The 25,848-nt window shown below is 50.9% G+C and overlaps 1 protein-coding gene across 10 annotated transcripts in view; it reads right to left on the bottom strand.

Moving 5' to 3' along the window:
• Positions 1–2,047: 2,047 nt before the first annotated feature.
• The window catches only part of LOC139256021 (uncharacterized), a 172,728-nt gene continuing 148,927 nt past the window's right edge, over positions 2,048–25,848 (bottom strand). For all 10 annotated transcript variants that reach the window (XM_070874089.1, XM_070874088.1, XM_070874094.1 and 7 more), the window contains 4 exons: positions 23,022–23,166; positions 16,199–16,242; positions 11,064–11,107; positions 2,048–2,853 (listed from right to left, as the gene is read on the bottom strand). In XM_070874089.1, the coding sequence (XP_070730190.1) occupies positions 2,737–2,853; positions 11,064–11,107; positions 16,199–16,242; positions 23,022–23,166 (350 nt within the window). In that variant the 3' untranslated portion in view covers positions 2,048–2,736. The remainder of the gene's footprint in view (positions 2,854–11,063; positions 11,108–16,198; positions 16,243–23,021; positions 23,167–25,848) is intronic.

Raw genomic sequence — 25,848 nt, 5'->3', positions numbered from 1 at the left:
CGATAAGGGAAGAAGGGGTTATGGGAAGCGGGCGGGGAAGTGGAGCCGAGTCCATGATCAGATCAGCCATGATCTTATTCAATGGCGGAGCAGGCTCGAGGGGCCGACTCCTGCTCCTATTTCTTATGTTCTTAAGAGGACAGACTCCGTTTAACATTTCATCCAAAAGACAGCACCTCTGACAGTGCAGCACTCCCACAGTACTGGGAGTGCCAGCCTCCATTATGTGCTCAAGTCTCTGGAGTGGGGCTTGAACCCACAACCTGCTGACACAGAGGCGAGAGAGCTGCCCATTGATCCACGGCTGACACTGGAAATGTGTCTGATTTGAGGTCGCTCTTTGGAAGCCGATGAGCTGAGCTATCCTTACACTCATTATTTTAACTTTTATTTGCCACTTGATAAATGCATCGCTTTAAGCTTTTTATTGTAAATTTAAATAACCTTTCTCCCAGATGCTTTAAACCAGTCTCTGATTGGCTCAAATCCTGCATCAAATTAATGTTTTATTTATTCCGGACACTAAACATCAGCCCATTGAAGTGACCAGATATCGCTATTTGGCAAAACTCAGGTCATTTCTCTCTCCGTTAACACAAGACCTGGGCGATGTGGATATAGGAATTCATTACCGTAAAGCCAATTGAATCACAATCAGACTCGTGCTCCCAGATTCTAGTCAAGAAGCATGTTATTGCTCACTGGCACAGTTAGAGAACATTCAATTTTATTTATTCAATTTTAGTAACAGAGAATCACCCCTGATGGTTTGGTGGGAAAGTGCACTGTGTGGTACTGAGGCAAACAGACCAGGGATATCCCAGTGGTGTATGTGGGTCTCACTATCTATCCTGAGACAGGGTCCCAGTGGTGTGTGTGGGTCTCACTATCTATCCTGAGACAGGGTCCCAGTGGTGTGTGTGGGTCTCACTATCTATCCTGAGACAGGGTCCCAATGGTGTGTGTGGGTCTCACTATCTATCCTGAGACAGGGTCCCAGTGGTGTATGTGGGTCTCACTATCTATCCTGAGACAGGGTCCCAGTGGTGTGTGTGGGTCTCACTATCTATCCTGAGACAGGGTCCCAGTGGTGTGTGTGGGTCTCTCTATCCTGAGACAGGGTCCCAGTGGTGTGTGTGGGTCTCACTATCTATCCTGAGACAGGGTCCCAGTGGTGTGTGTGGGTCTCTCTATCTATCCTGAGACAGGGTCCCAGTGGTGTGTGTGGGTCTCACTATCTATCCTGAGACAGGGTCCCAGTGGTGTGTGTGGGTCTCTCTATCTATCCTGAGACAGGGTCCCAGTGGTGTGTGTGGGTCTCACTATCTATCCTGAGACAGGGTCCCAGTGGTGTGTGTGGGTCTCTCTATCTATCCTGAGACAGGGTCCCAGTGGTGTGTGTGGGTCCCACTTTCTATCCTGAGACAGGGTCCCAGTGGTGTATGTGGGTCTCTCTATCTATCCTGAGACAGGGTCCCAGTGGTGTATGTGGGTCTCTCTATCCTGAGACAGGGTCCCAGTGGTGTGTGTGGGTCTCACTATCTATCCTGAGACAGGGTCCCAGTGGTGTGTGTGGGTCCCACTATCTATCCTGAGACAGGGTCCCAGTGGTGTGTGTGGGTCTCACTATCTATCCTGAGACAGGGTCCCATTGGTGTGTGTGGGTCTCTCTATCCTGAGACAGTGTCCCAGTGGTGTGTGTGGGTCTCACTATCTATCCTGAGACAGGGTCCCAGTGGTGTGTGTGGGTCTCACTATCTATCCTGAGACAGGGTCCCAGTGGTGTGTGTGGGTCTCACTATCTATCCTGAGACAGGGTCCCAGTGGTGTGTGTGGGTCTCTCTATCTATCCTGAGACAGGGTCCCAGTGGTGTGTGTGGGTCTCACTATCTATCCTGAGACAGGGTCCCAGTGGTGTGTGTGGGTCTCTCTATCTATCCTGAGACAGGGTCCCAGTGGTGTGTGTGGGTCTCACTATCTATCCTGAGACAGGGTCCCAGTGGTGTATGTGGGTCTCTCTATCTATCCTGAGACAGGGTCCCAGTGGTGTGTGTGGGTCTCACTATCTATCCTGAGACAGGGTCCCAGTGGTGTGTGTGGGTCTCTCTATCTATCCTGAGACAGGGTCCCAGCGGTGTGTGTGGGTCTCACTATCTATCCTGAGACAGGGTCCCAGTGGAAACACATACATTTACCTCAGTGTAGCTGAGTCAGGGAGCGGGTGAGGATTCCTGTTTCTAACCACAACCTAGTGACCCCTGACAGAAAGTGTGGGCAGTGAGTGAGGATAGAATGATGCCCCAAAGGCTCACGTGTGAAGAATGGTCACTTGGGGCGAGGGAGGGGTGGGCCCCGGGACCTATGGGACTTCAGTCCGACAGGGCTCTGCACCTTTGGTGAGGAAATTCGACAATAATTATTGAGCAGAAATACCAATAAACCTCAGTGAACACCTCTCTACCACTCTTTCCTCCTTTAAGACGCTCCTTAAAACCTACCTCTTTAACCAAGCTTTTGGTCATCTGCCGCAATTTCTTCTAATGTGGCTCAGTGTCAAATTTATCTGTTTTGTCTTATAACGCGCTGGGAAGTGCCTGGGACGTTTTACTACGTTAAAGGTGCTATATAAATAAAAGCTGTTGTTGTTGTTGAGGTCCTGTGGGATCGGAGGTACCGGCCACAAACACTGTCCTTCACCAAACCACTTGTAGGTGCTAAAGAATGTATTCCCAGTCACTATGGGCGTTTGATGGCAGCATATTCGGTTGTCTCCTCACTGATTATTAATGTCGGGCCCACGGTTTTCTGTCGCAGGAACTGAATATCGGCGTAATACAGCTCTCCTTCCTCCGACTGAAACACAGTGACATACATAAATACACAGATTACCACACGGAAACAGGCCTCTCCCCCAACCCACGCACTTACTTAAAGCACAAACCCATCAACCCACATCAGAGGCAGAGCCGGGATCCCCTCTCATTTATACATAAGCTGAGGTTCCGTCAGTGTCCTGCTAAAGGCACTGGCCCTCAGTAACGTTCCGGGGGCCTCTGGTACCTGGTCTCAGTGGCCTTTGCTCACGTCTGACCCTCGACATTAACTCGAGGCGGGAGTAGTGAGAGCTGGGGGCTGGGCCGTACGGCAGACCATCAGGCCCTTCACACCGTGAGGCCCGGGAGATTCTAACTCTCAGGCCTGCTCTGCACAGGCCCCGTCGCTGTCCTGCCCAAACACGGCGGGAGGGTGAGCTGGCAGGCGGGAGGGGGGGAGAGGATTACTGGCGGGAGGGGGATTACTGGCGGGAGGGGAGGGAGAGAGCGGGATTACTGGCGGGAGGGAGGGAGGGAGGGAGGGAGGGGGATTATTGGCGGAGGGAGGGAGGGAGAGGGATTACTGGTGGAGGGATGGAGGAAGGGGGATTACTGGCGGAGGGAGGGAGGGAGGGGGGAGGGGGATTATTGGTGGAGGGAGGGAGGGGAATCACTGGCGGAGGGAGGGAGATTACTGGCGGAGGGAGGGAGGGAGATTACTGGCGGAAGGAGGGAGAGGGATTACTGGCGGAGGGAGGGGGAGGGGGATTACTGGTGGAGGGAGGTAGGCAGGGGGATTACTGGCGGAGGGAGGGAGGGGGAGGGAGATTATTGGCGGAGGGAGGGGGAGGGGGATTACTGGCGGAGGGAGGGAGGGGGGAGGGGGATTACTGGCGGAGGGAGGGAGGGAGGGAGATTACTGGCAGAAGGAGGGAGAGGGATTACTGGCGGAGGGAGGGGGAGGGGGATTACTGGTGGAGGGAGGTAGGCAGGGGGATTACTGGCGGAGGGAGGGGGGAGGGGGATTATTGGTGGAGGGAGGGAGGGGAATCACTGGCGGAGGGAGGGAGATTACTGGCGGAGGGAGGGAGGGAGATTACTGGCGGAAGGAGGGAGAGGGATTACTGGCGGAGGGAGGGGGAGGGGGATTACTGGTGGAGGGAGGTAGGCAGGGGGATTACTGGCAGAGGGAGGGAGGGGGAGGGAGATTATTGGCGGAGGGAGGGGGAGGGGGATTACTGGCGGAGGGAGGGAGGGGGGAGGGGGATTACTGGCGGAGGGAGGGAGGGAGGGAGATTACTGGCGGAAGGAGGGAGAGGGATTACTGCCGGAGGGAGGGGGAGGGGGATTACTGGTGGAGGGAGGTAGGCAGGGGGATTACTGGCGGAGGGAGGGGGGAGGGGGATTATTGGTGGAGGGAGGGAGGGGAATCACTGGCGGAGGGAGGGAGATTACTGGCGGAGGGAGGGAGGGAGATTACTGGCGGAAGGAGGGAGAGGGATTACTGGCGGAGGGAGGGGGAGGGGGATTACTGGTGGAGGGAGATAGGCAGGGGGATTACTGGCGGAGGGAGGGAGGGGGAGGGAGATTATTGGCGGAGGGAGGGGGAGGGGGATTACTGGCGGAGGGAGGGAGGGGGAGGGGGATTACTGGCGGAGGGAGGGAGGGGGGAGTGGGATTACTGGCGGAGGGATGGAGGGAGGGTGATTACTGACAGGAGGGAGGGAGGGAGGGAGTGGGATTACTGGCGGAGGGAGGGAGGGAGTGAGATTACTGGCGGTGCAAGGGAGGGAGCGGGATTAGTGGCGGAGGGAGGGAGGGGGGGAGGGGGATTACTGGCAGAGGGAGGGAGGGGGAATACTGGCAGAGGGAGGGAGGGGAGGGAGGGGGATTACTGGCGGAGGGAGAGAGGGAGGGAGCTGGATTACTGGTGGAGGGAGGGAGGGGGATTATTGGTGGAGGGAAGGAGAGGGATTATTGGCAGAGGGAGGGAGGGGGGGGATTATTGGCGGAGAGAGGGAGGGAGGGAGGGAGATTACTGGCGGAGGGAGGGAGGAAGGGGGATTACTGGCGGAGGGAGGGGGAGGGGGATTATTGGCGGAGGGAGGGGGAGGGTGATTACTGGCGGAGGGAGGGAGGGGGAGGGGGATTACTGGCGGAGGGATGGAGGGAGGGTGATTACTGGCAGGAGGGAGTGAGGGAGGGAGCGGGATTACTGGCGGAGGGAGGAAGGGGGGGAGGGGGATTACTGGCGGAGGGAGGGAGGGGGAGGGGGATTACTGGCAGAGGGAGGGAGGGAAATTACTGACAGAGGGAGGGAGGGAGGGAGGGGGATTACTGGCAGGAGGGAGGAAGGGAGTGGGATTACTGGCGGAGGGAGGGAGGGGGGAGGGGGATTACTGGCGGAGGGAGGGAGGGGGAATACTGACAGAGGGAGGGGAGGGAGGGGGATTACTGGAAGAGGGAGGGAGGGAGGGAGCGGGATTACTGGCGGAGGGAGGGAGGGAGGGGGATTACTGGCAGAGGGAGGGAGGGAGGGTGATTACTGGCGGAGGGAGGGAGAATACTGGCAGGAGGAAGGGAGGGAGTCGGATTACTGGCGGAGAGAGGGAGAGAGGATGTTTACGGAGGGAGGGAGGGAGGGAGGGGGTATACGGAGGGAGGGAGGGAGGGAGGGAGGGGGGATTACTGGCGGAGGGAGGGAGGTAGGGAGATTACTGGCGGAGGGAGGGAGCGGGGAGGGAGATTACTGGTGGAGGGAGGGAGGGAGGGGGATTATTGGCGGAGGGAGGGAGGGAGAGGGATTACTGGTGGAGGGAAGGAGGGAGGGAGGGGGATGACTGGCGGAGGGAGGGAGGGGGATTACTGGTGGAGGGAGGAGGGGAGGGGGATTACTGCCGGAGCGGGGGAGGGGGATTACTGGCAGAGGGAGGGAGGGAGGGGGATTACTGGCGGAGGGAGGGAGATTACTGGCAGAGGGAGGGAGGGAGATTACTGGCGGAGGGATGGAGGGAGCGGGTTTACTGGCAGAGGGAGGGAGGGGGATTACTGGCGGAGGGAGGGGGGAGGGGGATTACTGGCAGAGGGAGAGAGGGAGGGGGTTTACTGGCAGAGGGAGGGAGGGGGATTACTGGCGGAGGGAGGAGGGGAGGGGGATTACTGGCAGAGGGAGAGAGGGAGGGGGTTTACTGGCAGAGGGAGAGAGGGGGATTACTGCCGGAGGGAGGGGGGGAGGGGGATTACTGGCAGAGGGAGGGAGGGAGGGGGTTTACTGGCAGAGGGAGGGAGAATACTGGCAGGAGGAAGGGAGGGAGGGGGATTACTGGTGGAGAGAGGGAGGGAGGGGGTTTACGGAGGGAGAGAGGGAGGGGGTTTACGGAGGGAGGGAGGGAGGGAGGGGGTTTATGGAGGGAGGGAGGGAGGGGGTATACGGAGGGAGGGAGGGAGGGGGGATTACTGGCGGAGGGAGGGAGGTAGGGAGATTACTGGCGGAGGGAGGGAGCGGGGAGGGAGATTACTGGTGGAGGGAGGGAGGGAGGGGGATTACTGGTGGAGGGAGGGAGTGAGGTGGATTACTGGCGGAGGGAGGGAGAGAGGGGGATTACTGGCGGAAGGAGGGGGAGGGGGATTACTGGCGGAGGGAGGGAGGGAGGGATATTACTGGCGGAGGGAGGGGGATTATTGGCGGAGGGAGGGAGAGAGGGGGATTACTGGTGGAGGGAAGGAGGGTGGGAGGGGGATGACTCGCGGAGGGAGGGAGGGGGATTACTGGTGGAGGGAGGAGGGGAGAGGGATTACTGCCGGAGCGGGGGAGGGGGATTACTGGCACAGGGAGGGAGGGAGGGGGATTACTGGCGGAGGGAGGGAGATTACTGGCAGAGGGAGGGAGGGAGATTACTGGCGGAACGGGGGAGGGGGATTATTGGCAGAGCGGGGGGAGGGAGATTACTGGCGGAGGGAGGGGGGGAGGGGGATTACTGGCGGAGGGATGGAGGGAGGGGGTTTACTGGCAGAGGGAGGGATGGGGATTACTGGCGGAGGGACGAGGGGAGGGGGATTACTGGCGGAGAGAGGGTGGAGGGACCTTCCTGTTCCTCCGGCCCCACAAGTCAAATTTATAGCAAGTCCCTTTCTCACTTTAAACCCTTGATTAAATCATCCCCCAACCTTCGAAACCCCAGACAATACAAGCCAAGTTCATGCAACATATCCTCATAATTGCACTGTGACAAAGCACTCAGACCGGTTCCTGCTCTTTTAAAGCTTCCTGTCCGAGGCCTCACTGCAACACGCACAGACTCTGGCTGCTGTCTGTCACTGGCACTGAGCCACACACAAACACTCTCCACAAACACATACACATACACTCCCCACCCACCCACACACACACTCCCCACCCTCACACACATACACACACACACTCCCCACCCACACGCACTCCCCACCCACCCACACACACACTCCCCACCCACACACACACTCCCCACCCACACACACACTCCCCACACACACACACACACACACACTCCCCACCCACAAACACACACACACACACACACACTCCCCACCCACACACACACACTCCCCACCCACACACACACACACACACTCCCCACACACACTCCCCACCGACACACACACATACTCCCCACCCACACACACACAAACACCCTCCCCACCCACACACACACACACACACTCCCCACACACACACACACACACACACACTTCCCACCCACACACACACACACACACACCTTCCCCACCCACACACACACTCCCCACCCACACACACACGCACACTCCCCCCCCCCACACATACACACACACACTCCCCCCACACACACACATTCCCCACACACACGCACACACATAAGAACATAAGAACATAAGAATTAGGAACAGGAGTAGGCCATCTAGCCCCTCGAGCCTGCTCCGCCATTCAACAAGATCATGGCTGAGCCAGATCGAGCCAGTTCTATCTCCATGCTAATACATTTCCTCTGACTCCGCGTACCTTTATCTTCTGCAGTCACCTTTTGTGTGGCACCTTATCGAATGCCTTTTGGAAATCTAAATACACCACATCCATCGGTACACCTCTATCCACCATGCTCGTTATATCCTCAAAGAATTCCAGTAAATTAGTTAAACATGATTTCCCCTTCATGAATCCATGCTGCGTCTGCTTGATTGCACTATTCCTATCTAGATGTCCCGCTATTTCTTCCTTAATGATAGTTTCAAGCATTTTTCCCACTACAGATGTTAAACTAATCGGCCTATAGTTTCCTGCCTTTTGTCTGCCCCCTTTTTTAAACAGAGGCGTTACATTAGCTGTTTTCCAATCCGCTGGTACCTCCCCAGAGTCCAGAGAATTTTGGTAGATTATAACGAATGCATCTGCTATAACTTCCGCCATCTCTTTTAATACCCTGGGATGCATTTCATCAGGACCAGGGGACTTGTCTACCTTGAGTCCCATTAGCCTGTCCAGCACTACCCCCCTAGTGTTAGTGATTGTCTCAAGGTCCTCCCTTCCCACATTCCCGTGACCAGCAATTTTTGGCATAGTTTTTGTGTCTTCCACTGTGAAGACCGAAACAAAATAATTGTTTAAGGTCTCAGCCATTTCCACATTTCCCATTATTAAATCCCCTTCTCATCTTCTAAGGGACCAACATTTACTTTAGTCACTCTTTTCCGTTTTATATATCGGTAAAAGCTTTTACTATCTGTTTTTATGTTTTGCGCAAGTTTACCTTCGTAATCTATCTTTCCTTTCTTTATTGCTTTCTTCGTTATTCTTTGCTGTCGTTTAATATTTTCCCAATCTTCTAGTTTCCCACTAACCTTGGCCACCTTATACGCATTGGTGGCCAAGGTTAGTGGGAAACTAGTAGATTGGGAAACACACAAAGGGTTTCACAGAGACAATCCCTTTGAACAAATCCCAGCCTCGTGTCGGGTGCCCACACACACCAATAATCTGCGGCACCTGCTCCTGACCCTTCCAGCAGCTCACCGTCCCTCTGCCTGCACAATAAGGTGCGACTTAACAGGAGAGAGGAGGCCGGGACAGGAGGGCCCACAGACACAACCCCGAGAGCCTTTGGAGGGGAGCCGCTTGGAAATGATTGTGCCTGGGAGCAGAGGGATTGGGACAGGCTGAAGCCGGAGGCTTCGCTCTCACTCAGGGACAGGAGCACCTTACGTTATCCCTTCTCTCCCTAATGACATCCTGACCCACCATCACCCAGGGTCCAGTCACACCCAGCGGGCTCAGAGTATTCCCACCGCAGTAATAGTCACAATGTCATTGGGACCCCGATTGCCATTTCGGGTGGGAGCGGGCAGGAGCCTGGGCTGTGCTCACACCGACCCGACCCGACCCACGGGCCATGGAACGACAGATTTAAATGAGGCCGGTGGCTCACAATCGCAGGGAGGAGGGGGAGCTCGGCACCACTGGAACAGTCACCTGACCATCGCTCCCTCAGTCAGTCACATGACCATCGCTCCCCCAGTCAGTCACATGACCATCGCTCCCCCAGTCAGTCACCTGACCATCACTTCCCCAGTCAGTCACCTGACCATCCCCCCCCCCAGTCAGTCACCTGACCATCGCTCCCCCAGTCAGTCACCTGACCATCACTCACCGAGTCAGTCACCTGACCATCTCCCCCCCCCAGTCAGTCACCTGACCATCACTCCCTCAGTCAGTCACCTGACCATCACTCCCTCAGTCGGTCATTTGACCACTAGTCCCCGGCCCGGGAGTCAAACTAGACCCCAACCTGTGAAAGTCACGTGAGTTCAGGATCAGGCTGGGCCTATTATTAGGGAGGGTCGCTGAGCACTTGGACAATATGAGCTGGTCAGAGAGAGCCAGCATGGATTTGTAAAGCCTAACTCATGTCTTACGAACTTAGTTGAATTTTTTGAGGTGGTAGCTAAGGTGCTCGATAAGGGAGAGTCTGTAGATGTTGTTTATATGGACCCAGGCATTGAAAAAGCTTCCACTTTCGAACGGCTGGAGCTGGTCAGTGACATTATCAGAGTCGCCAAGTGACCCAGATGACAGGCTTTGCTACAGCAGGAAATTCAATATTCGTTTTTGTAAATGACAACGAATTCAATGCTTGTTCAGAGTCACACGATCACACTGATGAATTTCTGTTTCCGTGAACAAGGTATGGCAATTCGACCTTATGGCTTTAAGGGGATGCACCACGTGTTACTCAACTCCACCCGAGCTCCACCTGAGATAGATCAGAATATCTTTAAATGGCGAGAAGCTAGGAACTGTGGAGGAGCGAGAGATTTAAGAGTCCATGCACAGAAATCATAAAACCCAGGGGACTGGTACAAACAATAATTACAAAGGCTGATGGAATGTTGGCCTTTATCTCAGGGGAGCTGGAATACAAAGGGCGGAAGTTATTCTACACTTGGATAAAACTCTGGTTACAACACATCAGGGGCACTGCGTTCAGTTCTAGGCACCGCAGCCCAGGAAGGATATTGGCCCGGAGGGGGTGCAGTGGAGATTCACCAGAATGATTCGGGGACTAAAAGGGTTAGATTATGAGGACAGGTTGCACTGACCAGGCTTGTATTCCCGAGTATAGAAGATTAAGGGGTGATGGAATTCAGGTGTTTAAGATGATCCGAGGAATTGATAGGGAAGGTACTGTGGGAAACTATTTCCTCTGGATGGTGGAGTCCGGACATGACCTTAACATTAGAGCTCGGCCATTCAGGGTGAAATCAGGAAACACTTCTTCACACAGAGGGCAGTGGGAATCTGGAACTTACCCAAAAAAGCTGAGGCTGGGGGGGTCAATTAAACATTTCAAAACTGAGATGGATAGATTTTCGTTCGGCAAGGGTATTAAGGGTTACGGAACCAAGGCGGGTAGCTGGAGTTGAGATACAGATCAGCCCTGGTCTAATTGAATGGCGGAACAGTTCGAGGGGCTGAATGGCCTGCTCCTGTTCCTATGTTCCCTCACTCACTGCCATGGTTACTGGTTACTGTCCAAGCTACACATGATAAACAGTTGCTTGGTGTGATATCGGGAGGGGCTGTTGCCATTTGTAAACTGTTCCCCAGCAAGAGTCAGCTCCTTCAGAAGAACACTGGTCATAAGTAAAAGAAACACACTATAACGTCCAGGGCTGGAGAGGAAGTGATGAGGTGTATTTAACAGCAGGATATCAGTATAAAAGCTGTTGCTCAGTACTCACCACAGTCGAGGATGCGGCTGCCTGTTTATTAGTCTGGGTTGCAGCTGAAATATAAGAACCTGTGTGAGTTTATTATAGCTGCCACATGTATGACTGATAATCACAGTGAAACCAGTGTGGTCAAATACTCTTCGACTGTATCCCACTCAGCAACCTGCAGCAAACCATGCAGCACACATGTGGTGATAAGCCACACACTCTGTCAGTGCTCTACACTGTACACCACGGGAGTCAGGTGTGGCTCAGTGGGTAGCACTCTCACCTCGGGGTCAGAAGATGGTGGGTTCAAGCCCCACTCCAGGGACTTGAGCCCATAATCCAGGCTGTCACTCCAGGCTGGACTGGTGCACATTCCCCTGAATGATTCTGTACTTGTGGTCTGACACCACCTGTACAATGATGGATAGAAGCCTTTGCTATAGATGCCCACCTTGGGATAGTCATTATGGGTCTTGTTGGCTGTGTATGTGCCATCGATGAGACCCTGCACTTTACAGAAGCTGCAACAGGTAAAAGTGCTGTGCCCACTCGAGCTGTTGCCTCCTTTCAATGGACAAAGTGACGAAGGTGTTTCCCCTGCAAACCTCGGCTCCCAGGGCCTGCTTGCGGCATCAGCGGACTGAAGTAATACTAATGTTACAAATGTCTCCAGTGGTGGCTTGAAAGGATCTGAACAAAAGCTCAATGTTGTGATGTTCACCCACAATGGCCATGTCTGTCCCTGTGCTCGGCCCACTCTGGATTCCTGGCTTCAGTACGTGGCATAACTCTGTCACAGACTGCTTCGTGAGTGGAGACAGAAAAGACGGGTCTCCTCAGGTATGGCCAAGTAGCTGTGAAAGTGTAGTAGCTGGGCAGAGTCAGAGTGGGTGCCAGACTCGAGATATAAGCACATCTGTGCTTTTCCTCTCTGTGACACCCTCCACCTCCTCGATCTCCAGGCCAGCCGCTGACAGACCCAATGCAACGTCCATGTTTATCACCAAAATGGCCCGAGCCAACGTCATCACCAGCATTCTGTGTGACTGTGTCCATGCTGCATTCTCCCTCCTCAGCCTCTATGCAGCCTTTGACACAGTCGACCCACACAATCATCGTCCAACATCTCTCCTCCAGCTCAGTGCTTCCACTTATCTGCATCAATAGCTTCTCTTCTCAAACCTCCCCCAAAGATGGATCCTTGGCCCCCTCCTTTCTCACATCTACATGTTACTCCTCGGCAACATTACCCAGACGTTGTACCTCACTATTTCCACCTCCGTAACATCACTCGTCTCTGCCCTTGCCTCAGCTCATCTGCTGCAGAAGCCCTCATCCATGCCTTTGTTACCTCTAGACTTGACTATTCCAACGCACTCCTGGCTGGCCTCCCACATTCTACCATACGTAAACGAGAGGTAATCGAAAACTTGGCTGCCTGTGTCCTAACTCGCACCAAGTCCCGCTCACCCATCACCCCTGTGCTCGCTGACCTACATTGGCTTCCAGTTAAACAAGACCTCGACTTAAAAATGCTAATCCTTATTTTCAAATCCCTCCATAGCCTCGCCCCTCGCTCTATCTGTCGAACACCCCACAGTTGCATGGATATGAAATTGGCTAAGTGACAGGAAAAGGAGAGTGTCATAGAGTCATAGGGGCACACAATGCCCCCCGCACGCATCCCGTTTCGATATTTTTTACCACAGCTGCAGTTCGGGTCGACTCTTTCGGGAAATTACGCTCTGTGTTTTTTCTTGTTTCTATCCGGAAGTCGATCATAATGGGGCCGATGACTACACCGGAGCGGCAAAAACGTGGCGGTGACAGCAACTGAGGGGCGGATGTTGGGGGCGGTGCATATTCACCGCCGCGATGACATCATCACGCCACGCGTCACCGCAACTGTCCCCTTCAACTTCAGTCCACAGGGGCACCAGGGAGGGTCTCGACCGGGCCAGCGGCCCCCATGCTGCCTGTTGGTGGCCCGGCCGAACCCGCGGTATAATTGTCGGGCTGACCTGGCAGTCGGCCGACAAGAAAAACATGGCGGCAGCGGCAGTGGGTCCTCCCCTTTAAGGGAAGCTGCACGGCCGCTGCAAAAGGCCACAGCCTCACCGGGCCACCGGGAAAAGGTTGTTTTGGCACCGCCGAGTGGGCCGAAGATTTTCCCAGGGGAATGTCGCTATCGGGGGGTTGGATCGGCAGTGTGCACGGTGATGATGTGTTTAACACCGATCGGCAGCAGAGGGGTGGTAAGGGTGGGATCGGGGCACCGCCGGGAAAACTCGGGAGAGCAATTGGGCTAGCAGCAGCCATTCCAGCAAAAGTCCCCGGCCACTCCACTCCGCAGTGGGGCCGCTGATTTACGGTGGTAACAGGCCTTCAGGAGAGGGGCGAATTTCAGCCCCATAGAATCATCAAAATTTACAGCACAGAAGGAGGCCATTCGGCCCATCGTGTTGGCGATGGCCGACAAAGAGCTATCGGCCTAATCCCACTTTCCAGCTCTAGGTCCGTAGCCCTGTAGGTTACAGCACTTCAAGTGTACATCCAAGTACTTTTTAAATGTGGTGAGGGTTTCTGCATCGCCCGCCCTTTCAGGCAGTGAGTTCCAGATCCCCACCACCCTCTGGGTGAACAAATTTCCCCTCAAGTCCACTCTAAACCTCCGACCAATGACTTTAAAGCGAGGTCCCCTGGTTATTGACCCCTCTTGCTAATGGAAATAGGTCCTTTCTATCCACTCTATCTAGGTCCCTCATAATTTTATCCACACCGATAAGGTGTCCCCACAGTCTCCTCTGTTCCAAAGGAAACAACCGCAGTAAATCCAATCTTTCCCCATTGAACGGTTGTTTATCGGACTGGAGGAAGGTATACAGTGGTGTTCCCCAGGGGACGAGACTAGGACCAGTGCTTTTCTTGATATATACTAATGACTTGGACTTGGGGATGAAGGGCACAATTTCAAAATGTACAGCTGACACAATATCTGGAAGTACAGTGAACAGTGAGGAGGATAGTGACAGACCAGGAAGACATAGACAGGCTGGTGAAATGGGCGGACAGGTCGCTGATTAAATTTAACACAGAAAAGTGTGAAGTGATACATTTTGATCAGAAGAATGAGGAGAGGAAATATAAACTAAAAGGTACAATCCTGAAGTGGGTGCATGAACAGAGAGACCTGGGGGTACATGAGCACAAATCGTTGAAGGTGGCAGGATGAGAAAGTGGTTAAAAAAGTATTTGGCATCCTGGGCTTCATAAATAGAGGCATAGAGTACAAAAGCAGGGAAGTTATTATGAACCTGTATAAAACACTGGTTCAACCTCAACTGGAGTATTGTGTCCAATTCTGGGCACCACACTTTAGGAAGGATGTGAAGGCCTTAGAGAGGGTGCGGAAAATATTTACAAGAATGTTCCAGGGATGAGGGACTTCAGTTACATGGACAGACTGGAGAAACTGGGGTTGTTCTCCTTAGAGCAGAGAGGATTGAGAGGAGATCTGAGAGAGGTGATCAAAATCATGAGGGGTCCAGACAGAGTAGATAGAGAGAAACTGTTCCCATTGGTGGAAGGGTCGGGAACCAGAGGTCACAGATTTAAGGTGATTGTCAGAAGAACCAATGAGGTAAAACCTTTTGACGCAGCGAGTGGTTATGATCTGGAATGCAGTGCCTGAAAGCTTGATGGAGGCAGATTCAATCGTAGCTTTCAGAAGGGAATAGGTCAGTCCCCGAAGGGAACAGGTTTACAGAGCTACGGGGAGAGGGCGGGAGAGAGGGACTCACTGAAGTGCTCTTACAGAGAGCCAGCACGGGCTCGACGGGCCGAATGGCCTCCCTCTGTGCTGTAACCATTCTAGGATTCTATTCTATGGTTCTAATTAAATAAATCTGCAATAAAAATCTAGTATCAGTAATGGTGACCATGAAACTACCAGATTCTGGTTCCCCAATGTCCTTTAGGGAATGAAATCTGGTCTATATGTGACTCCAGACCACAGCAATGTGGTTGAGTTCTAACTGCCCTCTGACATGACCAAGCAAGTCACACAGTTGTAACAAACTGCGACCAAGAAATATACTCACTGTGGGAGTAGCATCACCTCACGGGCTGCACCTTCCCAAGGGCAATAAATGCTCTTTGTGAATGATTAAAAAACCATCGGCCATCTCTGGCCACCTGCTGCAGACACTCTCACCCTGACTTTATCACTTCAAGACTCGACTATTGCAGTGCTCTCCTGGTTGGCCTCACATCCTCCGCCGAACATAAACTTTAGCTCATCCATAACTCTGCTTGCCTATCCTACACTGTGTCACTCCCCACATACACTGCGTCACTCCCCACACACACTCACACTCCCCACACACATACACCCCATACACACACACACACTCCCCGCACACACACACACTCCCCGCACACACACACACACTCCCCGCACACACACACACACCCACATACACTGCGTCACTCCCCACATACACTGTGTCACTCCCCACATACACTCACTCCCCACACACACTGCGTCACTTCCCACGTATACTACATCATGAGTCTGGTTTGTGTGGTATAAATGCAGCATTAAATGTTCACATATGAAGTAGGTTGATCCTGTGTCCATTGCTTCACCTGGGAGCAGTGAGCTGCAACACATCTACACAGCACCAACTCCAAGGTTAACGTTCCAATGGGGGTAACTGAACTCTGTCTGCTCACCAGTGGGAGTGGGTTTGAAATCGGCCGCGGCTGGAGGGATGGAGATTGTGTCTGTGTGTCCGTCTCCACGTGGCTCTTACAGACCTCAGGACAACACATCCCTCACTGGACACTAAACATCAACATTGCTGAGAGAGGTGGCAAGAATTGAAGTAGAAATTGTTCCAGTGGTGAGCTCTGTTCCAAGTCTGAGGGTGAGGCACATTAGTGATGCCCGACAGAGGGAGCTTTATTCCACAGCTGACTCTCCTATATCTTCACCAGCTTGATGCAGCTATTGAGTGCTTGAAATGGGAAAGTGTTCCATTTTTCAGAGATAACAATAAGTACAAGATTCATCCGATTGATTTTTAGAAACATCACAAAACAATAAACATTATTCGGACTAATCAACGGAATGAGTAATGAATTGGGTTTCTTACCACTGACTGTTGCATACACCGGGTTAAGCTCTCCAGCGGGGGGCCTAGGGAGATGGTGCAGAAACAGAAAGTCAATGATTCATTTACAGCATAAATATCAGTGAATGTTTCTGTACAACAACTTCACACTGGCACTGCTGTGAGCATAAATATCAGTGAATGTTTCTGTACAACTTTACACTGGCACTGCTGTGAGCATAAATATCAGTGAATGTTTCTGTACAACAACTTCACACTGGCACTGCTGTGAGCATAAATATCAGTGAATGTCTCTGTACAACAACTTCACACTGGCACTGCTGTGAGCATAAATATCAGTGAATGTTTCTGTACAACAACTTCACACTGGCACTGCTGTGAGCATAAATATCAGTGAATGTTTCTGTACAACTTCACACTGGCACTGCTGTGAGCATAAATATCAGTGAATGTTTCTGTACAACAACTTCACACTGGCACTGCTGTGAGCATAAATATCAGTGAATGTCTCTGTACAACTTCACACTGGCACTGCTGTGAGCATAAATATCAGTGAATGTCTCTGTACAACTTCACACTGGCACTGCTGTGAGCATAAATATCAGTGAATGTTTCTGTACAACTTCACACTGGCACTGCTGTGAGCATAAATATCAGTGAATGTCTCTGTACAACTTCACACTGGCACTGCTGTGAGCAGGAAAGAGCACAGAAGTTTCAAAGAACGTCTCTCTCTTAAAATGAAATTCTGCACAATTCATGACCGTTTGGTTGATGTTCGATCGACTCCTCCTGATTGAAGTGGGTTATGTTTGTCTCCTATACATAACAACAACAACTTGTATTTATATAGCGCCTTTAACGTAGTGAATGTCCCAAGGTGCTTCACAGGAGTATTATTTGAGATAAAGAATTTGACATTGAACCATATAAGTAGAAATTAGCGCAGGTAACCAAAAGCTTGTTCAAAGACTTCGGTTTTAAGGAGCGTTTTGAAGGAGGGAAGAGAGGTAGAGAGGTGGAGAGGTTTAGGCAGGGAGTTCCAGAGCTTGGGGCCAGGCAACAGAAGGCACGGCCACCAATGGTGGAGCGATTATAATCAGGGATGCTCAAGAGGGCAGAATTAGAGGAGCGCAGATATCTCGGGGGGGTTGTGGGGCTGGAGGAGATTACAGAGATAGGGAGGGGCGAGGCCATGGAGGGATTTGAAAATAAGGATGAGAATTTTGAAATCGAGGCGTTGCTTAACTGGAAGCCAATGTCGGTCAGCGAGCACAGGGGTGATGAGTGAGCAGGACTTGGTGCAAGTTAGAACACGGGCAGCCAAGTTTTGGATTACTTCTAGTTTACGTAGGATATAATATGGGAGGCCAGCTCGGAGTGCGTTGGAATAGTCAAGTCTTGAGGTAACAAAGACATGGATGAGGGTTTCAGCAGCGGATGAGCTGAGGCAAGGGCAGAGACAGGTGATGTTACGGAGGTGGAAATAGGCGGTCGTATGTTGAGGATATGTGGTCAAAAGCTCATTTTAGGGTCAAATATAATACCAAGTTTGCGAACAGTCTGGTCCAACCTCAGGCAGAAGTTGGAGAGAGGGATGGAGTCAGTGGCTAGGGAACGGAGTTTGTGGCGGGGACCGAAAACAATGAACATAAGAAATAGGAGCAGGAGTAGGCCATATGGCCCCTCGAGTCTATTCCGCCATTTAATAAGATCATGGCTGATCCGATCATGGACTCATGTCCACTTCCCTGCCCGCTCCCCATAACCCATTAATCCCTTATCGGTTAAGAAACTGTGTATCTCTGTCTTAAATTTATTCAATGTCCCAGCTTCCACAGCTCTCTGAGGCAGTGAATTCCACAGATTTACAACCCTCTGAGAGAAGAAATTCCTCCTCATCTCAGTTTTAAATGGGGTGTCCCTTATTCTGAGATTATGCCCCCTAGTTCTAGTCTCCCCTATCAGTGGAAACATCCTCTCTGCATCCACCTTGTCAAGCTCCCTCATAATCTTATACGTTTCGAAAAGATCACCTCTCATTCTTCTGAATGCCAATGAGTAGAGGCCCAACCTGTGACCAGACAGTTTCCGTCTGACAGTGCAGAATTAGGTATTAGCAGGCAATAGGCTGGGCAGCTATGGTAGTTGAGTTAGTGCAGAGGTCTATGTTGGTAAGGGTGTATTGGGCCAGTGTATTTTGGAGATGGGGTCAGGACTAGAAATGCATTGTTGCATCTTGGAGATTAATGATCCCGGTGACTGCGTGCATCATGTTGTGTCTTTGATCCCGCTTGTCACAATGATGTCAGGAACCAGGGCTCAGAGGATAGCCTTTGTCTCTCAGGAACCATGATCCCAGTCTGCCTTCTCCTTGAAAGAGTTAAGGCACAGTGGATGGTCTTAAAATGGAGGGATTAGAACATTCACCGCATGATGAGCTGGTCACTGAACTGCACATTGAGGGGGTTCGAAGCCCCCGGATGTTCAGGAAGACCGTGGTGTAATGTGTAGGGTCCAAGGTGGGCACGGATACCAACAACAATGCCTTGGACTTTGGCGAATCCTGTGATGTGGAATAATTCCAATGCAGTGCATCACAACTAATAAAACAAAACTGCCGCAGCTCTCAAATCCCACGTCCATCATCAAAAACGCTGCTGTGGAAAAGCCAGAAGCCCTTTGCATACCGACCTGCTGAAAGCACTGGCTCACTTTATGTGGGTGAGCAGAGCACAATGGACATTGCTCCTGGGAAAACTGGGGAATCCTGCTAGCCACCATTAGCATTCATTTCCACAGATTACAAGATGTAAAATGGGCTCCTGCACATTTTCTACACATGCGTTAGAGCGGTCTAACAGGATTCCCCGCACTATTTCCTGGCCCAGGTGACATTCCGTTATGACTGGGCCAGTCAGATTGTTCCAGTCCTCAAGAAAGACGGCACCGTCAGAATCATAGAAACATAGAAACATAGAAAATAGGTGCAGGAGTAGGCCATTCGGTCCTTCGAGCCTGCACTGCCATTCAATGAGTTCATGGCTGAACATGCAACTTCAGTACCCCATTCCTGCTTTCTCGCCATATCCCTTGATCCCCCTAGTAGTAAGGACTTCATCTAACTCCTTTTTGAATACATTTAGTGAATTGGCCTCAACAACTTTCTGTGGTAGAGAATTCCACAGGTTCACTACTCTCTGGGTGAAGAAGTTTCTTCTCATCTCGGTCCTAAATGGCTTACCCCTTAACCTTAGACTGTGACCCCTGGTTCTGGACTTCCCCAACATTGGTGATTACAAACTAACTATCAATTGTTTCTCACTGCAGGATCAATACCCGCTACCAAAGGCAGACGACCTGTTTGCGACGCTGGTGGGAGGAAAAACGTTCACAAAGCTGGACTTGACCTTGGCCTACATGACGCAGGAGCTGGAGGAATCATCGAAGTGCCTCACCTGCATCAACACGCACAAAGGTCTCTTCATTTACAACAGATGCCCGTTTGGGATTCGTTCAGCCCCGGCGATATTCCAGAGGAACATGGAAAGCTTGCTGAAGTCGGTCCCGCGCACTGTTGTCTTCCAGGACGACATCTTGGTTACAGGTCGGGACACCATCGTGCACCTGCAGAACCTGGAGGAGGTTCTTAGTCGGCTTAATTGTGTGGGGCTCAGGCTAAAACGCTCAAAGTGAGTTTTCCTGGCGCCTGAAGTGAAGTTCCTGGGGAGAAGAATCGCGGCGGATGGCATCAGGCCCACCGATTCGAAGACGGAGACAATCAAGAACACACCAAGACCACAGAACGTGACGGAGCTGCAGTAGTTTCTAGGACTCATGAACTAATTTGGTAACTTCTTACCGGGTCTTAGCACATTGTTAGAACCCCTGCACTCTTTACTGCGTAAAGGAGATGAATGGGTATGTGGTAAAAGCCAAGAAATGCCTTTGAGAAAGCTAGGAAACTGTTATGCTCTAACAGATTGCTTGTGTTGTATGATGCATGAAAGTGTTTGGTACTTGCATATGATGCGTCGTCATACGGCGTCGGGTGTGTATTGCAACAAGCTAATGAATTTGGGAAACTGCAACCGGTTGCTTATGCATCCAGAAGTCTGTCTAATGCTGAGAGGGCCTACAGCATGATTGAAAAAGAAGCATTAGCATGTGTTTATGGGGTAAAGAAAATGCATCAATATCTGCTTGGGCTCAAATTTGAATTGGAAACCGACCATAAGCCACTTATATCCCTCTTTTCTGAAAGTAAGGGGATAAATACGAATGCATCGGTCCGCATCCAGAGAGTTGTCCGCATACAACTATGCAATCCGCCAAAGGCCAGGCACAGGAAACTGTAGCGATGCTCTCAATAGGCTGCCATTGCCCAACACAGAAGTGGAGATGGCACAGCCCGCAGATTTAGTTATGGTAATGGAAGCATTCGAGAGTGAGTAATCACCTGTTATCACCCGACAGGTTAGAATCTCGACGAGCCAGGACTCCTTACTGTCCTTTGTAAAAACATTGTGTGCTTCATGGGAGTTGGTCTATGTCCCACTAGAGATGCAGGAAGAAATAAAGCCGTACCAGCGGCGCAGAGATGAAATGTCGACACAGGGAGACTGCCTCTTGTGGGGTAATCGGGTAGTGGTGCCAAAAAAGGGCAGGGACACTTTCATCAGTGATCTCCACAGCACCCACCCAGGCATCGTAATGATGAAAGCGATAGCCAGATCCCACATGTGGTGGCCTGGTATCGATGCAGACATAAGAGTCCTGCGTGCACAAATGTAATACATGTTCACAGTTAAGCAATGCACCCAGGGAGGCGCCACTAAGTTTATGGTCCTGACCCTCCAAACCCTGGTCCAGGGTCCATGTCGACTATGCAGGCCCATTCTTGGGAAAAATGTTCCTTGTGGTATTAGATGCGTACTCCAAATGGATTGAATGTGAGATAATGTCAGCAAGCACGTCCACTGCCACCATTGAAAGCCTGTGGGCCATGCTTGCCATGTACGGCCTGACTGATGTCCTTTGAAGTGACAATGGGCCGTGCTTCACCAGTGCCGAGTTCAAAGAGTTCATGACCCACAATGGGATCAAACATGTCACATCTGCCCCGTTTAAACCAGCTTCCAATGGTCAGGCAGATCGAGCAGTGCAAGCAATCAAGCAGAGCTTAAAGAGACTAACTGAAGACTCACAGTAGACTCACCTATCCTGAGTCTTGCTTAGTTACCGCACAAGACCCCATTCGCTCACTGGGGTTCTCCCCGCTGAACTGCTCATGAAAAGGGCACTTAAGACAAGGCTCTTATTAGTCCACCCTGCTCTACACGAACAGGTAGAGAGCAGGTGGCTTCAACAGAATGCATATCATGATCGTGCAAATGTGTCACACGAAATCGAGATTAATGATTCTTTATTTGTGTTGAACTATGGACATGGTCCCAAGTGGCTTCCCGGCACTGTCATGGCCAAAGAGGGGAGTAGGGTGTTTGTGGTCAAACTTTCAAATGGACTCACCTGCAGAAAACACTTGGACCAAACCAAACTCAGATTCATGGACTATCCAGAACAACCAACAATAGACTCTACCTTTTTCGACTCCCCAACACACACACACACAAGTGGCAACCGACCCAGCGGTTGACCACGAAGCAGAACCCATCACCCGCAGCAGCCCAGCAGGACTCACCACCTCCAGCAGCCCTGCAAGGCCAGCTGCACAGCAGCCCAGCGAGGGCCCAACAAACGACTCACCAAAACCAGCATTTGCACCGAGACGATCAACCAGGGAAAGGAAGGCCCCAGATTGACTCACATTGTAAATGGTTACACTATTGACTATGGGGGGCGGTGGGCGATGGGAAGAGTGTTGATATACATGTAAACCTGTAAATACCATGTTTAACCACCAGAGGGCTCATTCCCTGGAGTCCCAAGAGATCCCACAATCACTTGGGAGCACTGGTACATAAGGAGGTCTCACAGGCTGGAGGGGCACTCTGAGACCTGTAATAAAGGACTACGGTCACACATTACTTTAAGCTTACAGTATCTGTTCAGATTCTTTATTCAAGACATAACACAACTGACTGGGAAGTATGGCATGAGATATTCCCAGAGTTACCAGGGATGAGGGGGTCTGTGTTACAAGGATAGGCTAGAGCGACTGGGATGGAATTTTCTTCAAACAGGAAGATTGAGGGAGGATTTGATCGAGATGTTCAAAGTGATAAAAGGAGTAGATGAGTTACAGACAGATAGACGCTTTACATTGGCAGTTATATGGAAGAGACAAGGCCGTGAGCACATGGACCCCCGGCTGAGCGCACAGCCTGAAGCAGCGCTCCCACCCTGGAAAATTCCAGCCGTAAAATTTCAAAGGTGCAGAAGGAGGGAAGGGCAGAGAGAGAAAACACAACAACGAGAGCACGGGACAGAGAGATACAGAAGGACAATAAGAGAAAGGGAGGGAAAGGTTGAGATACAGTCACATGGAGAAAACAGGTGGGACAATGAGAGTGTGTGGCAGCGAGAGAGAGAGAGAGAGAGAGAGAGAGCGGGCGATACAGATGGACAGAGAGAGGCAGAGGAGAAGGAGAGAAACACTGAAAGAGAGAGGGTGTAAAACACAAAACTCCTTTAATTACCTGAGAAGTTGCAGTGTATTTTATAACTGGGTGATTTAATGCTGTTTATGTTTGTATTTATTGACCTGTACAGCAAGAGAAAACCCTCAGTCCCCAGCTAGTCTGCCCCCATTCTTGGGCTGATTCCATCCCCTGCACCAATCAATATCAGACTGAAATGAGACAGGAAATGAAACTGTATTTACCCTTCCGCTTTTAGTCTGCTTTGAAAACATGCCCATTTTTTCACGTAGAATACTGCGGCTATGAAGATGCAGAGTAAGGCGGCCAATACCAGGGCACAGACTGCAATGCTGATGATGATATTCAGAGATGACTTTTCAGATAACTCTGTAAAATATCAAAAAGTGACATATAGTTCAACAGCAGTAAGGTGAATCGAGTAAAGACTCGGATTCCTGTCCTTCAGAAAACCAGGTTTAATATAAGCACAACCGAGACAGACAACTCTCCCTCGGTATAACATTAAAACCAGGTTTATTATAAGCACAACCGAGACAGACAGCTCTCCCTCGGTATAACATTAAAACCAGGTTTAATATAAGCACAACCGAGACAGACAGCTCTCTCTCGGTATAACATTAAAACCAGGTTTAATATAAGCACAACCGAGACAGACAACTCTCCCTCGGTATAACATTAAAACCAGGTTTATTATAAGCACAACCGAGACAGACAGCTCTCCCTCGGTATAACATTAAAACCAGGTTTAATATAAGCACAACCGAGACAGACAGCTCTCCCTCGGTATAACATTAAAACCAGGTTTAATATAAGCACAACCGAGACAGACAGCTCTCCCTCGGTATAACATTAAAACCAGGTTTAATATAAGTACAACCGAGACAGGCAACTCCCCCTGGGTATAACATTAAAACCAGGTTTAATATAAGCACAACCGAGACAGACAGCTCTCCCTCGGTATAACATTAAAACCAGGTTTAATATAAGCACAACCGAGACAGACAGCTCTCCCTCGGTATAACATTAAAACCAGGTTTAATATAAGCACAACCGGGACAGACAGCTCTCCCTCGGTATAACATTAAAACCAGGTTTAATATAAGCACAACCGAGACAGACAGCTCTCTCTCGGTATAACATTAAAACCAGGTTTAATATAAGCACAACCGAGACAGACAACTCTCCCTCGGTATAACATTAAAACCAGGTTTAATATAAGCACAACCGAGACAGGCAACTCTCCCTCGGTATAACATTAAAACCAGGTTTAATATCAGCACAACTGAGACAGACAGCTCCCCCTGGGTATCACATTGCTCTCAGGCACTAAGGAAGAATAGACACAGACACGATGGGTCGAATGGCCTCCTTCTGTGCTGTAAATTTCTAGGATTCTATGGATCGTGGTTACTGAGGGATGTGGTGTTTATACAGAGCAATAGAAACACTTGGGGTAGATTTTCAACATACCGGCTGGGCGTACAATTGACGTTGAAGATAGTTGCCTGTCACAGAAAATGTTAAATTTTAATTTAGATTAATTTCACTGAAAATGTAATTCAGGCGGTTTCTGTAATCGGCTGTGGTCTGCGACGCCGATTTAATCCCAGGTGGCAACTCGAAAATCTACCCTTGATATTCTCTCACTAAAAGCAGAGAGAAAGCTAAAAGCTCGGCCCTGAAATTGCATGGGCCGCGATCTCGACAGTTATGGTGGGATTGCACTCACTGGTGCCCTCCAACACTGACCATGGCAGAGCTGGGGTTAGTGGGAGAGCATTCCATCTCCTCGGGGTAAGTGGGAGTCAGTGCCACTGCCCGCCAGCCCCTCACTGCTGGAAACGGTTGTCCATTGTCAGTCGGGGAGGGGGCCAATAAACTCCCCCACCAGAGAAAAGATTTCTACGCTCCCTTTGTAAGGAGATTGTAATGGTTACATTGAGCTGGGTCCCTGCTCCATAGATGTAGCTCCACACACTGCAGCTGTAGGCAGCAGTATCACTGAGGGACACATTCACAATGGTCAGAATGTAACTGTTACTGGCGATGTTCCTGGAAGGCTGAAAACAGTCGGGGAAACCCAGGGACCTGGTAATGGTCCTGAGCGAGCAGACGGGGCCTTGGTTTAATGTCTTGTACATTACACGTCTCATCCGAAAGACAGACAGTGCAGCACTCCCTCAGCACTACACTGGAGTGTCAGCCTAGATTTATGTACTCAAGTCCCTGGAGTGGGATCGACAACCTTCTGATTCAGAGGCGAGTGTGCTACCCACTGAGCCACAGCTGACACTGGAGTCAGAAGGTTGTAGGTTCAAACCCCACTCCAAGGAATTGACACACCAGTGCAGTGCTGAGGGAACGCTGCACTGTCGGAGGTGCCGTCTTTCGGATGAGACGTTAAACCGAGGCCCCTGTCTGTCTTCTCAGGTGGATGTGGCACTCAATACGAGGGACCGCCTACGATGATGATGGCACTATTTCCAAGAAAAGCAGAAGTTTTTCCCGGTGTCTTGGCCAATATTTATCCCTCAACCAACATCACCAAAATCAGATGAACTAGCTATTGATCTTATTGCTGTTGTGGAACCTTGCTGTGCACAAAATGGCTGCACTTTGGCCTCCGTAACACAGTGATTACACATCAAAGGTACGTCATTGGCTGTGAAGCTGTTTGTGAAAGGCTCTATATAAAGACACGGGAGCAGAAATCTGCCTTGGGGGGACAGTACAAAACAGGCAATAACAAATCGGCCGGACAGGAAACGCCCCGCCTGATACTGAATTCCACTGACTGTAAGGGAGCTGAATATTGCGCGGTGTTTGTAACACTCGGCTGATGCAATAACACTTCTGCTTAAATCTGTGTTACTACAATCATTGAAATGTCATCTATGAAAAGCAACGGGCTGAGGTTGAACAATGAAAACGTGAATGTAGGTGAATATTGTACAGTTCTGCTCAATTATATTTAACGTCAGTGAGATATTTTGCAGTACTTTTCCTTAATATATTAAATAAAAAGATAGGGGTAGAAATTGCCCCCCG

The sequence above is a fragment of the Pristiophorus japonicus genome, unplaced genomic scaffold (assembly GCF_044704955.1).
Source record: "Pristiophorus japonicus isolate sPriJap1 unplaced genomic scaffold, sPriJap1.hap1 HAP1_SCAFFOLD_676, whole genome shotgun sequence".
In the NCBI taxonomy this organism is placed as follows: Eukaryota; Metazoa; Chordata; class Chondrichthyes; family Pristiophoridae; genus Pristiophorus; species Pristiophorus japonicus.
The sequence above is the reverse complement of the archived record's forward strand: the minus strand, read 5'-3'. Positions and strand labels throughout refer to the sequence as shown.